Below are 16,021 nucleotides of genomic sequence, written 5' to 3'. Positions count from 1 at the left end.
TCGGGTTTAGAAAAGGTGGGATAGATATCTTTTCGCATTTGTGTTTTGGTCTTGCTGCATCGGATGCGGAACATCTAAGATTTAGCTCTCTTTTTATCATTATTGACCCAAGATAGCAGGCTTATCGGTTTTTTTTAAAAAAAATTATTTTTATTTTATTTCAGGAACTACTGGCTCGTTTGGATTCTTATTGTATGTACCCTATAGTAATTGTAGTAATAGTGATTTGAAGTTATATTGTTCATGTTCATAATTACCAAGGAACTTGGTCTGGGGGTTTAAATCATAAAACGCTGTCAATGCAATAATTACGAGTCCCTGATCCCATTGAAACTGAGAGAGCCTATCAATCCTATCCTACAATTCGAATTCCTACGCTAAAAACCAAATTATTCCTTAAAGCTTCGCCCTCGGCGTATATCTCAAAATGTCATCTTCTGGACACCAAATAAGTGGATCAAGAGCTCGGGTGTTAATCTGTTAACGAGACCGTTAGCGGAGCTCAACTAGAACGGGAGTAAAGAAGCCATACATATTGCATTCCAAGGTCACCGATGCATCCTGCACCTAATAGTCTAATACATGTTGCCATCTCCTCGTGAAGTACTGTATCGAAGCTAAATTAGACCCACGCGGGAAAGAAAATATACCCATCGGAAAACTTACTATCAATGACTCGCTCCACGCCTTCGATTCCGCCAACGCTAAGGCCAAAGAGAGCTCCTCGCCCAATACCGACCGCCTTTGCACCAAGGCAGAGCGCCTTGACAACATCAGTTCCTCTCTTGATTCCGCCGTCCACCCACACCTCAATTTTATCGAATACCTCCGGACAATACCGCCTCATCTCTAAAAGTGTGTGTACTGATGGTGGCGCGGTATCTAATCCTCTTCCACCATGGTTGGACAGAACGATGCCCGCTACATTCGGCTCTTCGCTTGCCAATTTAGCATCCTCCCATGTTTGCAATCCTTTGAGGATTATCGGGAGCTTAGTCGCATTTCTTAGCCAAGGCAAGGTACTTTTCCAGGTGAGGTCTGCAGCGGTTCCCGCGAATAAAGCCTTCCCCAACCCACCACCCCCAGCTGCAGCCGTGCCAGTGCCAACCCCAGAAGTCAATGTCAAATTCCCAGAGTTCTTCGCCCTTTCATCATGCTCCCGCTTCCCTGGGACCGGTGCATCGAGGGTTAGGACTACGAACTTGTACTTCCCAGTCGCCTCGATTCTACGAAGTATGTCAATCGACTTTTCTCGTTTGTCCTGGACGTACAACTGGAACCCCCAGGATTGCTCTGGCGTAACCGGTGAGTCGACGACGTCCTCTACCGACATGGACGCATTGTTTGAGACAACTTGAATGATACCCTTCTTACCGCATGCGATGGCAATACCCCGTTCACCATCCGGGTGACCCAGCCTTGCCATCGCTGCTGGGGCGACGTACAATGGTGACGCGGCTTTTATCCCCATTATCGTCGTGGAAAGGTCGCATTCTGTGACATCGATGAACACACGTGGTCGAAACAGAATCTGGGAATATACGGTGTTGTTCAGTTCTTTAGATAGCAAATCGTCCGCACCGGAGTAGTAGTACGCCCATGCTTTCTCCGATAGCTTTTTCTTCGCTTCGGCTTCAAAATCATTAAGATTCAGGAGATTGGCAATTGGGACATTTTCGACCACGAGGTTCGGGTTATTGCCCACTGTAGACTCGGCTCTGTCAACGGTAGATTCGTCGATGGGGCCTAGATTTGCGGAAAGAGGCAAAGACGATTCGAGAGTTCCCCGCGGGTGCACCGGATCATAGTCTTCCGTAGCATCTTTACCAGCTAGTTGAAGAATTATTTTAGCGCCACCTGGATGTGACGAGAGAAAGTCGGTTACGTCGTAGACGTTTCCATAGAGGATGACCCAGCAGCTTTCTGGTGTATTATGCTTTGCAACTGTAGTGTGATAAAGAAAGAAGAAATAGTATTAGATCGTGGCCCCTATCATTTGACCTTTCGCTTTTACATGATTTTGTCTCGGGGAAAAGGGGGGCGTTTTTCAACCTTCCTTTGCATCCCACTTTCTGAGCTCCGACATCGTGATACTCTATACTCTTAGATCGCTAGCGTGTTGATTTTGTTGTATCTTGTGGCTTGCCTTGGTCCCAATCTAGTCCCTTCTCTCTTCGGCCTTCCGACTTCGCTGCTATTCCTTGCACTCTTAAGATCCTTGGCCAACCTTGTGAAATGTGAAGAGACGTCGACGAGGTGCAGGATACAACCTGCACGTTGCGAATTCCAACTGCAGTGCTCTTTGAATTTATGTAAAGAACAGCCGGAATTTACGGAGCTGATGACGTCCAAATTAGCTAAAACAGCCTGTACTATTTGTACCCGGTGCGACGTGGTACTCTGTCCTTCGTGCTTTTCTGCTACAGTCCTCGTGCACTTCTTCCGTTTTTGACAGATGTTGGGTAACGTCTTCCGGGAATTTTGTTTTTTTTTATATGCCAATTGCATTGGCGCTTGTATGAATCGAAACAGAATCCGGGGATGGAAGAGCGTGCAAAGCCACTGCCCTTTATCAATTCGGCATGCCGTCGAAGATTCTCCGTACGGATCCGCGCTGAAGAGTTTCGGTCTTCGGACTCTGTCAGATCAGAACAGGTATTCGACTCGAATTCGAGCCGGGTATTCGGAGTCTACATAATATTTATCGGCAAGCTGGCTCGCTTCCGGTCCATTAAGCCGGCTAGGCCCTCCTGCAGACCCTAGAGATCTCGCCCTATTTATCCCTCCAATCAAGGTGGATCTATTTGCTAATTGGATGTGTCTGGAGACCAAGACCTAGGGAAACAACATGAAATCGAGATTCCGAGTTTTCTTCGTTATCGTCCGTTACATTGCCACCAATTCCATTTTCTTTTGCTTTCGTTTTTTTTTTCTTTTCTTATTTTATTTTTTTCATTCTTTTTCGTTTTCGTTCTGCTTCTGTTCAGCCAAATCTCTAGATATGATTTGTTTTATTCTGAAATTCGTATGGAGCAAAAATATATCGATGCTGGACAGAAATTTAGGACGGGTTGAAGCTGCATTAGTGTCGAGATTGTAGTTCGGTATTCCACAGGGCTATTGCCACGAAGGTGATTTCTCCACCTCGTCTTCCCTAGGCCGCGCGGTGCCTGTGACATTTTCTGAAACCCGATCGCAAGAAACAACTAAAAAGGTGCCTTCTTTGCATTCCATCGACTTCGACGAGGAATGCATTATATCGAAAAGGAAGACCTGGGGTTGAAGGGGGACAAGGATCATGTGAGAGTGTGGTAGGGTCCTTCTTTTTGTACGAATCGGATGAACAAGCGGTTCACGGCTCGGGATTACGGTTTTTTTTTCCTTTTGATCATTTTTCCCTTGTCAAGCCCAGTCAAGATGTATTTAATTTTTTTGTTATTCTATTCTTATTGTCGTGGAAGTCTGCAACTTCACGAGATAGGTCTGTGGTTCTCGTATTGCTCGTTCTCTTCGAAAGGTAAACGGCTCGGATGCATGAAATATCTTCTTATCTCGTTCGACAAGGCCAAGGGCCTTGGAGTGTCGCCTCCAATTGCATTGGTCCAGAAATGCATCGATATGGTATGGTTCTAGCAAGGTGGCGTATCGATATAGAAACTGCCGGGGACGGTTTGAATCTAATTAACAATCAATGGAGTTTAAAGCCTCATGCTTTTTGTTTGGAGATACATAACCCACATACTACTGCAATGCAGACAAGCATCATCGCCAAAGCAAGACCTAGTTGGGAGTTAAGGCGGCTGGGGTGAGGGGACCGGATACCTCTTGTCCTTTTCACCAAAAAAAAAAACAAAAAAAAAGTAACTAGAGTCGACAGTGAACGAACCCCACAAAATGGCTCCCGAAGTTGCATTCTACCGCCAGGTTTGTGTGTGCGAACACACCCTTATCCTAAACAGAACGGATGTAGAGTTCGAGACCTGGATCTGAATTGTTCGTATTCGCCTGAGCTTAAGCTTATCCCTGATCTGGCGAGGGGAGGGGTTGAAAGAAGTGATGATAGACAGCCACGCTTGCATTAAAGAGCACGGATCTGTTCGCCCCGTCGTCGACATGTCGATGCCAATCCACCCGTTTTTCGCTTTGTGACCGCACAGACCCTTGAAGACCCTTGTCGGTCGGAATTATTATTTGACCACCTTCGTCCATTGAATATGTCGAATATGAAGTTTAGGGACTCGAATTCTCGGGATGAGGTGTTTTCAAGGTAGTATATCTAGAAGTATGTATTGCGCAATGGTGGTGAAAGAGCGCTTCTAAGATGATATGATATTGCAAAGCACGCAAGAATAGCCAGCTGCATCATAGTCTCGAGGGCTCTACTTGTTATAAAAGTTTACTAGCAAACAAACTCGATCTAAGGATTATCTTTTGATTGGTATCAGATAAATTGGAAGCTCATGTCTTCCAGCGCTATACCATGCTCGCGCAATGCGATTTATATGTACAACAATTGTATCTACCATAATACGTCAGAGCCCTGAATTCAAGGAAAGATCCTGTCCCAATTCCTCTTTCCCCCAATACAGTAAACCGCTAAACTTGAAAATGAGAAGGAGAAAAAAAAAGAAGAAAAAAAAAGAGAGATTGTAATAAAGTATGCTCGCTCATGTCACATCTGAAGCCCATAAAACTCCCTTCGTGGCCTCCTGGTTATTCCTCCTCGTTTGTATTCATATCAATGCAAATAAAATAAAAAAAATCAACGATAAAAAAGGAATGATCGATATGAAACCCCGGATTAGACAATATGACTTAATGATAAATATCAGTTGAACTCCAGTTCGTTATGCACCAGTTGCAAAAAATGCGCAAGAGCTCCGAGCAAGAAAAATGTTGAAGAAATGAGACAAAATATAGAAATAGAACAAGCAATGGGGAACAGAAAGAGAAAACGAGAGGGGGGAAATGATGTGATGGCCTCGATGGCTGATGTACGATGGGTCGGCCGTCGGGTGTTGAGAAGATTAGATTTTGCATCGCCATTTCCATCCGCTTGCGTTGATTCTAGCAGCGATAATGAGGGCAGCACTAGACAGCATGATGCACCCACTCCAAATCCTTGCCCCATCGAGACTTCCGCCTTGAGCATGGATCAAGGCACCGGAGATGGGTGTCCCTGTCAAACTTCCAACGGAAGCGATACTGAACATCATCCCCATCCGCACTCCAAAGTAGGTTACGTCCGGTGTGATAGATGCGACCGAAGCCGGCGGTAGGGATATGAATACCCCAGAAAAAAATCCGTAAAGAACAACGAAGAGTATGAGTTCATTGAATGAGGTCATGGGCAACCAGCAGAGGATGAGAATACCAGATATTATCATGGCAGGAATTTGCATGTTTATGGAACCAATTCTAGACTATGAGTTAGCAAATGTTCAAGTCCTTATATTGAAAAAGATAAAATTACCTATCAGCAATGAAGTTGGGGAGCACCCTTCCAAAGGTGCTAGCCCCATTAAGAATGCTGACGAGATAGAAAGTCTCGAGACCATGCTTGTCCAATCCCATCTTCTTAGCCCAAACCTCAACATAGAAGAACGGCATGTAGAGGCCGGAGTATGCCGCAAGCATTCCAAAAACAAATAGCATGTATGTTGGATCCTTGAACGACTTGAAGTCGATCATAGGACCTCTGGTTCTTGGTGGGATGTCTTTTCGTGGTTGGAGGATGAGGTTGCTGAGGATAAGGAGGGAGAGTACAATGAATGAGTTTGCAATCATCGCGTATCTGAAACCAAGGGCGGGTATCAATTTCCGAGTAAGAATCGGGAAAATAATGCCGCCGACGGAACTCCCAGATGCGACGAATCCGTTTGCCAGAGCCCTCTTTTTGTAAAAATACGTTGAAACGATGGCGACCGAAGGAGTGAACAGGAAACCCATCCCAGTTCCAGTGATAATGCCCTGGCAGAGGAGGATTTTCCAATAGACCTGGCCACAGAACCCGGTAGTGAACAATCCTAGCCACATGAGAATGCTTCCAGTCGACATGATGGCTCTGAAATGTCCTGCGTCGTAAAGACGACCGGTGAAGAAGCCCACGAAAAGCAAAAGGAAAGCCTGGATCGATCCTATTAGGGATGTTCCGGCAGAATTTGCCAACGGCTTCTCCAAACCAGTGCTGTAGTAGGTTTCAAAAACACCGTAGGACACGACAATGCCCCATCCGGTGCAGAGAAGGAGGAAGGCAGCAAATACCTGAACCCAGGCGTGGAAACCCCCGTCGGGATAGTGAAATTCGCCCTTCTCTCGCTGCGCTTCAGTATCTAGAAGGCTTCCATCTGATTTATGAGGAGGCTGGGAGCCGTCCCTCGTTATGATGGAGCCTTTGGAAGTCAAGTTGAAAAGGCTCTTTGATGACGGGCTGATTGTTTTCAAAGTAGCCAAATCGATGTGCTGTCTTCTCGAGTAGTAATCAATATGTGTAGAGTCTGTTCTACCGGCAAACGTCATAGCACGAGATACTCTTCTCAGAGACGAGCTGACGACTGAGTTCCGGCAGACCGGGGTAGAAAGTTGGCCCGCCGAAGAGACGCTTCGGATTCGACGTCCCCGTTGGGACCTTAAGGGCGCCTCCGAGTCCGCTCCCAAGGTTGAAGCAATCGAATCTTGTCTTCCTCGGGGAGACTCTTCCTGTGGAGTATTTTGATGTGAATCCTCTTGTTGGTTATCGGAGATTTGGCTGATAGCGCTCAATCTGTGACTGCTGTTGAGTTCCTTCTGATATTGTCTCATCCTTTGGATTTCTTGTTCTTTCCGCGTGTGCTCATCGTCCTCTCGTTGACGAGCCCTACGTTCTCTCTCCAAAACTTCAGGCAGGTATTGACTACGCTGCTCCCTTGTGTGAAGGGGACTTCCAACGTTGGAATCATAGTTCGTTAGCTCTAAAGAAGGAGCCGAGGAAACAAATGAACACGCAGAGTGGGGTCTCTTCTCAAAATCTGTATGTAGCGATAGATTCGTTGTCCCCTGGATTGGGAGTGTGAAAGGACTGCTGGTTCTTCTCTCCGGAGTCGAAGGTCGAATGTTATCTGACGAAGATGCCTTCGCAAGGTGTCGGTCCGCTCTCATTCTCGAAAGAATGGCGGATATGGCGGTCCAATGGGTGGCGGTATAGCGTCGAAGGAGAATAGTAGGATATATATACCTAAGTATGTATAATATATATACTTAAGATATGTATATATATATGCGGTAGATAGGTATCGGGGCTCTCTTTCTGTTGATGAATCCAATTGATATGATATTATTGATAGAGCTCACAAAGCCTTTTCCTGTAGACTTCTTATCTTCGTCTTCGTCTTCGTCTTCGTTGTTGTCGTCGTCGTCTTCTTCTTCTTCTTCTTCTTCTTCTACTGCTACTGCTGCTACTGCTACTACTACTATCGCAAGGGAACAAAGTAGATGTCCTCACGACCAGGCATGAGAGAGAAGTGGTGATATATAATTGTGTTGGTGTGTTGTTGGAGGGAGCCAATTGGCTTGAATAAGAAGGACTGACCAAGGACGGATGGGAACGAAGACTTCAAATAAGCCTCGAGATTCGATTTGAAATTTGATTGTAAAATAAAAAACCTTGACGTCGGCGTCTCTACCACAGCATCCAGAAACAAACAAAAGAAATACCCGGAGGAAAAGAGGTTCGTTCTTGGATGGGGATCTTGTTATATGTTCAAAGACCACCGGAAAGAAAAAAGAAACGAAGGGAGGAAAGACTGAGAGCCCTATATCAAGCAAGGACCGGGCAATAATACACCAAGGTGTGAAATCTTCCTAACTATGTCCAAGACTTTCGTCGTCGTTCCCTTTCTAAGCGACTCGATAGGGCAGACCCGGAGCTGCAGCAAAGGGGAAAGGGAGGGAGGCGAAAGAGACAATGGCTCCGCTCTTGTGCAGCAAGAAATATGCACGGCAGAGTTCACCAACGGCGTGCCAGAAGAAAGAGAATGGAATCGTATCGTCCAGTTTACAGGGGAATTGCCGATTGATAATATACACAGTACTCCGTACAGCACTCCCAAGAATACGCTACCTTATTTTGCTTCTTGCCTCTTCCATCCGTTTTTACACCGGCCGTGTTTGGTGCCGGCGGACCCGACAAGGAAAGAAGGAAGGATGAACGAACGAACGAACGAACTCCCAAGAGTCAGTCTTTGACGAGTGCCCGCAACCAAGAAACTGGGGCAGAGGCTAGCCCAAACACCATCTTAAGATGCATGGGGGAAGCGGACAGCGCAGTGCACTCCGACGTCGAGAAAGGGAGCTAAGCCAGCCACACTGGCATTTTCTTATTTTTGCCTGAGGAAGATTGGGAAGTCTGGGCTAGCTCTATCACTTGACAAGAACGATGTCGACGCTACTTACTAGCCCGATAGGCTAGGCCCAGAACTGTTCTTGGTTTGGAAACATCATTGGTATCGCGCGGCCTTTTTCCTAGTGGCCTTGTGCTATCGATTCTCGGGACAAGGTTTCAATTACGTTCACTTTGGCTAATACTTAGTCGTTGTTCAATTCGGCTTCTGCTCGGGTGAGAGGCATAGGGAAAAGACATTCACGGATGTATCTATTTTCTTTCCTCCCTTTTTTCCCCTTGTGCACCGTCGGTGGCAGATATTAGGAAGGCGAGTGATCCCATTATCAGGTGTCCTCGCCGTCCCAATTGTCGTCTACAGTTCACTCTGAGTAGTGTCTTCCTTTTAGAAAGAGAAAAAAAAAAAAAAAAAGGGAGAGAGAGAGACTGCATACTGCCCGAACGATTCGTTAGATTATAGGATACTTCGGTAAGCATATATTAAGACAGCTGTGGCTCAATAACGCCAAAGTTTCCGGCGCATGATTTCGCTATCGTCTAAAACTTAGAGAGGAGCTCGAGTTAAAGGGCTCTCCAGGTGTTTTTTTTTCACCGAGTGTCTGTCTTGAGATATTTTGTTACTTCGAATAGCAGCCCTGGAAGTGTTTCATATTCGCCATTCGACAGGTTGCCATTTATTTAGACTTCCTACATACTACAAATTGTGCATCATCGCTCGCCGTCAGCTTCTTTTTCGTGCTTAGCTAGCATTGACGGTGCAACTGCAACGGCGGATATTCATAGAAATGCTTTTCCCTGTACCGAACCCTATTTGATACAACCTCCAACGCCTTTTTTAAGAAATACGTCTTAAACCTGCATCTAACTATTGTAATTCCGGTTTTCGAACCCCCCCAATTCCCTGCCTTGAAATTGGAATGGTAAGATAGACCTAAATAGCTCTCCGATGCAGGATGTCAATAACACATCAAGTTTGAGGCAGCATCCTGCAGATATCCTCGTCCACATCGATAATCCTCGAGCATGGTTTCTATAAGAGACAGCTCAGCTTGAGAGTGGAAAAATAACGCTCGTAATGGCCGGGCCCAGTCCGTTCTCACTAGTGCGTGGCCTGCAGGTATTAACGTATTTCCGGTCCCCAATGCTCTGCCGCGCATACATACCTTTTGAGTATCACCTCGAAACGATGTTCCTATACATGATGCATCTACCAACTCTTATTTCACATAGCGAAAACTGATATAGCTAGTAACATGTTCTTGACATATCCGACCTTTTGCATGCGAGCCAGTACGGTCGCAGGCTAAAGTCTGATCGACGTATAAAAGCATCTTTATAGATGCAAGAAAAACCCGCAAGGGTGGAGCACAGCAGCTACATACTAGCTTTCACTTGAATGGGTTTTTTTTTCCATTTCCACGCCCAGCTGAATTCGAGGAGGCTAGAAATGGCACTTGAAGAGTTCAGAACAGAAGCCGGGATCAGGCAAAAGGCAAAAAAAAAAAAAAAAAAAAAGAGGGGGGAAACCCCTGGAGTACCTCGGATCCCTTCGTGGTTAGTGGAGTTCCAGGTGTATCTGAACTGTACCTGCACTCAGTCTTGGGTTTGACGTTTTTAAAGTTATCGAGCTCCGCGCGCGCCATGGATGTTTCTTTTTCAGGCAACTTCCCCACACACTCTCACCAGAGCCCACACCAAAACCCAACCACACAGTTGATGTTCGTAGACACTTGCATCTGTGCATGATATCTGTTGAGACTTCCGGGTACGCGATTCGCTGGAGAATTGAATGTTTCTGCCCCTTCGCAGACCGAAAACCCAGACCGGACGGGTTTCCCTAGGTGCCGTGCTGTATATGCACGAAGCCTTTGAACGGACATGTGGAGTTATTCCGTCGACATCTGTACCATCGGGGCGAAGCAGCTCTCTCTTGTTTGACGCTAAAGGAGTTTTCGGTCCTAGCTTCATCGTAGATTTAGTCGCCCCGGATTTGGAAACTAAGCAGTTGGCATCGATCGAAATTGCGGTCCAGAGAACACTGCGGATTGATTGGGCACATGAAATGGGGGAAATTTAAAACTAAAAAGAACTATGAAGATGGTATAATACAAAAGAAAGTTGGTTATCAGGAACTCCGTCCCCGTCATCGTACGAAAAGCCCGGCGCTCGTGCATGTGCCGTACTGTTTTCACGGAATCCGCAGGTGATTTCACACCTCCTCACCCCAACCTCTTCGCTTGACAAAGTCCCCGAGTCGACATGTAGACACAGGCTGGTGAAAGGAATGAGGCGGCTGTGGCGACAAATCGAGTGAATATAACGATATTGCATCTCGTAAAACGTTAAAACCTCGGATTCGACCCGACAAGCCATGTCCCTTACCCTTTTCTGGCACGTTCGCTACCGGCAAGCTTTCCCTTGGAGCCACGACTCAAGGAGAGCTTGACCCCTCCCCACGTCGCAGGTTGATTGCTTGCAATTAAGGCTTGGAGCCGCGTGGGAATTTGCTTCTGCCATTCGACAAGTCTGGATCTCTTGTCCGAGATTTAAATTGCTGGATCTCAGAGGCTTGACCTCCACTCCTCACAAGGACCGACGTGAGAGGACTGTGCATACTTTTTTGTGAACCCCCAAATTTCGGCACGAACTGGTCTCGAGGCTACGGCACGAAGATTCGGCAACATTGCCATATACATGCATACATATATTGTAATTTTGAGCATTGCTGACTCGAACGGATTGTCGCAAAAGCGGTGGAACAGACATTCTCTCGATGCATCTTTAGCGATACCTCTCCACTACTGGCTGCAGTCCTTCCTCATCGCAATTCCTTGTGTTTAAACAAATGCATGATGCTGATTTCTTTGTCTAACTTGGGCAGCGGCAGCGGCAGCCGTCCCATCATGCAAACCAAGTTTCACCTTTCATGTCAGCCAACTTTGCGCAACCTATGATAACAGCGGCATCGAGTGATTCTGCGCTGGATAGATCTTCCATCTGATCCTGGTATGGGACCAACTTGATCTCAATTTAGATGTCGAGCTTTAGTTTCGTGCATGGGATGGCCCTTCCCGTCCCTCTTTTGATTACTTGACATACGAACCTCTGCACGTTGGGCGCGAACGCCAGCTGAAATTCATGAAAACAACCCACTTTTCGACATTAACTACATGGGAAGTATGTAGCTATTAGTAGAATACTATTATGTGTACCTTGAAGTACACTCTTCTTCCAGGAAAACTTGCTAGTTGTCTTTTTTTTCTCTCGTCATGTCGTCGCATTAGCTTCGTTCTCCCTGCATGTGGGAGACTGGCAAACTGACGAGCGAACACTCTCGGCCGGCCGCGCCTATGTGTAACGGCTCACATGGCCCTGTCCATCATTGCATTCCGTATCGGAATCGGGCTCTTCTGGCGTACACATTTACACATTTATACCGATTATATCATGCAGGATGAGGAAATCTGATTACTTAAATTTACCGTCCAACTATTTTAGCCTCGATCCAAGATGAACAAGAGTAACTAGGGATCTGCCTTGAAACGGAACTTTCTGCGATTCCCCTATCGATATCGCCTAGATATAGTGTCCTTTTTTTGTTCTTTTTTTCGGGGCTAGGTTTACTATACCATGGCTTTGCGTGAATTAGACGCACACTTTATGCATCAAGCAGCTCCTAAAGAATGCTGCTTTGCTATCCAAGCAGGATCTTCCTAATTCTTGCTAGCGGAGCTGCATGCTTGGTGTCGATGTTATCCAATAATTACGCAATTATGAGGTTCTGCGTTTGAACGATAATAGGTTTCGACTATAAGCAAAGGGGGGAAAAGGCCTCAATTGATGCAGTAACAGCAGCAGACGCAAGTTGAATTGCATATTCGTCTGAGAGGTGTGGCTACACATTCGCGATAATTCAGTTATACATGAGTACTTAGGAACTGACATCCTGTGTAAGTGCATATATTATTTTCATGCAGTCTACCCCTCCTTGGGTTAGCCCCTCTCTCCTTTCCCCCGACGGGCTCCTAGTTTAACATGCGCCTATCCTTTTGATTACACACATTTTGCGGGGAAACATGCATGACCCGCTGTCCGTGATAGATCAAACGGTTGAGGATGGGCAGGAGTTGTGATGGATGATGGAGTATGGGTGCTTATTGAACTGGCACAAGGTTTAGGCTAGTCCTGTATGCCACTGCTCGGGCTAACCTTTGAACCTTTGGGATAAACGGACATTGTCGGCTCTTGCTTCGCCCCTCGGCATAATTGGGGGAGCGATTTTCGTCTGGTGAGATAATGGCGCTTAGATGGCTGGCTAGTCTGGTGTATCTGGGTACTGTAACCTTAAACTCGTATTCAGCATCCAAGGAACTGTTGTCTCGTGCACAGATGTCTTTAGTTGTCTTACTTGGCCATGAGAAATTGGCGAGCGCCTTTTATTTCTTTCAACTTCGATATTTTCGATTCCATTTCACGATCGCGATCAGGGAATCAATTTTGCCTCCCCGAATGCGAATAGACAATGGAAACTGGAAAGGCCCGCCCACATAAGCTAAACATTGATCGGCGGTTGTGAAAGAAGGAGACGAACTCCTCCCTTGTGCAATTGCGTTCTTGACTTTTCGTCCGCCGTACGCCGTTAGCTTTAAATTTCACAACACATGCTGTGGGCTATGCGTATGTCTCACGGTAAGGCTGAAGTGGGCTTACATGTCTTTGAGTTTTGGAATGAACAGCGTGGGTTCTGGGGCACGAGGAAGCATGATGACGCCAATACCAGCCCGTCTTTTCTCATGATGAAGAGGCGTTGGAGGCTAGCAATTAAATGATCATATGACCGAGTTTTTGTGTCAAGAAATTTGGTTTTCTTAGTAAAGTTCTAGACTTTGAAATTATGAGAATGGACGGCACAGAGAGAAGGGAGGCATTTTAGTGGATGAAGCCCATGTGTATTATCTCCACCAATTAAAGAAACCGCCAGGCGAGTACTGGAATGGAGTCGGTAACACAACGCAGGTTGACAAGTTGTGAGAACCCGGTAATTTGCACGCATCATGTTGGACAACTACTTCCCTTTCGTAGATTGTTTAAGAAAAAATACCATGGCACTGGGAGCGGTCGAGCGGTATATCGTTCCACATAATAATCATTTGTACAACCGTGGGGCCGGTGAAAAGAGCATCTTTGAGGGAGGATAGGGTACCTGCAGCGCCTCCGGCAGCTTGTACTTGTGCGCCGCCGAATCGGAGCAAAAAAACAAAAAAGAAAACAAAGAGGGCACACGGCAGGAAGTATTGCCAGGGATTTACGAATTAAGGCCTTTTTGGAGTATTGGGATTCCATTGGTTTAACTATATGCAAGGTACGGCGGGCGGTGGTTGTTGAATTGGGGTTTGAAAGGGCTTGTTTGGGGTGGGATCGTCTTTGAGATGTTAATATGTACTTGAATAGACGCTATGGCTGAGATATATTCCTAAGCTGTGGCGTACTACGTGCAGAGAAATACACAAGTGAACTGACATCAAGAAAGCAGGGGCTGTATTCCATTATACTCGCGCGGAGTTTGGGGAAGTTATCGTCGAAGCACTCATGCAGTCGGGATCCCGCGAACCATTTCCTTGGGATTGTGCCAGTACCTATGTGCCTTGTGGATGCGGCCATGGTTTGATTAATTCCGCTCAATCTATAACGGACATATAACCAATGGCATTAAAGATTTAAATTTACTGTTGCGATGCACTCGGCACTAGGGAGGGATCGATATCACGAGGAGTTAGCAGGAGGTATAATGTATGGTTGACTCCTCAAGTCATACCATAGATATCTGAACGGAAGAGGTGTTCAAATAAATATACCAATACCAAGGCAGCCTCGTAAGACAGATTGCATTGAATTCCCCTATTAATTAAGCGGAGATTATATAAATATTGCATTGATTCTACACTGTTGGGCATAGGTATGTGATGAAACTTGGAGAGGCGAGTTCCATACGTATACACCGGTAGGATATAGTATTGATTACATACTCTATTTCGGCATAGAGCCACCTTGAGCGGAAACATTTTGTTCTTTATAGCTAGCTCGTACGATCGTTAGGTGGCTTTTTTTTTTTTTTTTTGATGAATTAACAAGATGTCGGAATGGGCGAACAAGGCGTTAAGGGCACATAGATCGGCTTGCCCTGCTTAAATTACTATCATTCTTTAAGTAACAGTAGGGTCTTTGCAAGTGAAATGCTGAACATCTAACCAGAACTTGTCGATAGGATCATATGCATACATGCATGGCTACCTCTAAGCGGCGAATAAACTACTTGTGGCCTTGTGATCACGCTGTACATACATAACCTCGAGAGTAAAGAAGTTTGACGGTAATTGGTATCTTACTAGAGGACTCTTTTATAGCCCTAGACTAGTCGAAGCCGACTTGACATTCGATGAACTATATTTAGGTTCTCTGAGATTGTTAGTAGTTCCCAAACCTGATATGAATAGTATATTTAACAGGTGTGACTAAAACATTTACTTCGGACATAGCCCATCGCATTAGCATAGTGCGTATACCCAATGCCCGCCAATGGAAGCCTTTATGGTAGCTTAGTTTGGTCCTAGTGGTTGAGCAATCCTTTAACAGGTCCTATGCAATCTAGACTCTATTTCTCGGGCAGGGCCTAGGGAGGAATCGATTCAACGAACCGTCGGTTCACCAGGCAATCCCTTAGGTGTTCTAAGTGTCTTAGGCGGCTAGTGGAAGTATTTATGGCGAACCCTTTCATACTCTTTGCGCTTAGAAAGAGTATACGAATAGATAGACACTACCCGACAACGTAGATATATATTTAAGTTCATACCATCTATATATACTATCGTTGCCCTAGCCCTGAGCCAATCGTGGGAGACCGAAGAAAGTGTTGAGCTGTGGTAAATCGTTATCTAAGGTTATCAATCAGCTCGCTTAAGATGGACCCTGCAGGTGCCAAGACAACAGCGATGAGGTCACCAAAACGAGAATCGGCCTAGATACCTAGACACACACTATCTACCTAAGTTAGTGTTGAAAATAACCCGTTTGATGTTCAAGCAAGCGGGCGAATGAAGCATATGAGGGACATATCCAAGCAAGACCGAGTACATTTGAACAGAATGAATGAAACGATGCCAGCAAATCGTGTCAGAAGAAGTACCTTGGGGTCAACAAGATGTGTTGTGTGTGTTGTTTGATCATCCCGCGCCCAAAAAATAGAAAAAAATAAAAATAAAAAAATAAAATACTTAAGTGATTTCAATCAGCAACATCCTCACCACCCCACCACCCACCTACCCACGGCAACCACCTATGCCTATGCACAACAATAACGTCTGCTTCTTCCCCTTCTAGCAATCGTCTCAAGCCAGCTTCCCCTCTCTTCCGCCATCTTTCACCCTACATCCTACATTTTCTCCATTCCCATTCATATCTCCTCTTTCCCCAGCTTCCTCCACAACATTACGTTGGTAGGAACTGTATACGTATACTGTACGCTCTCAGCAAACATTAGATCAGCCGTGTCGCAATAACCTCCATCTTTCATTTCTTAGCTTCCAGCTTGCTCTCTCTCATTTCGTTGCCCTCGACGTAGCTTCGCTCAAATAATCTGCTGCTCCT

At 45.8% G+C, this 16,021-nt stretch overlaps 2 protein-coding genes across 2 annotated transcripts; both read right to left on the bottom strand.

The window, feature by feature from the left end:
- Positions 1-396: 396 nt before the first annotated feature.
- Positions 397-2,086, bottom strand: AOL_s00169g27 (uncharacterized protein; the record flags this gene model as incomplete). Its single annotated transcript, XM_011127384.1, has 4 exons — positions 397-477; positions 533-606; positions 667-1,944; positions 2,053-2,086. The coding sequence occupies 4 exons, from the start codon at positions 2,084-2,086 to the stop codon at positions 397-399; spliced, it is 1,467 nt and encodes a 488-aa protein (XP_011125686.1).
- A 2,941-nt stretch (positions 2,087-5,027) lies between these two features.
- Positions 5,028-7,137, bottom strand: AOL_s00169g26 (uncharacterized protein; the record flags this gene model as incomplete). Its single annotated transcript, XM_011127383.1, has 2 exons — positions 5,028-5,418; positions 5,474-7,137. 2 exons carry the CDS (start codon positions 7,135-7,137, stop codon positions 5,028-5,030), a joined length of 2,055 nt encoding a protein of 684 aa, XP_011125685.1.
- Between the last annotated feature and the right edge of the window lie 8,884 nt (positions 7,138-16,021).

Source organism: Orbilia oligospora (genome assembly GCF_000225545.1).
Source record: "Orbilia oligospora ATCC 24927 unplaced genomic scaffold scaffold00169, whole genome shotgun sequence".
Classification (NCBI taxonomy): domain Eukaryota; kingdom Fungi; phylum Ascomycota; class Orbiliomycetes; order Orbiliales; family Orbiliaceae; genus Orbilia; species Orbilia oligospora.
This window is presented reverse-complemented; position numbering and strand designations above follow the sequence as displayed.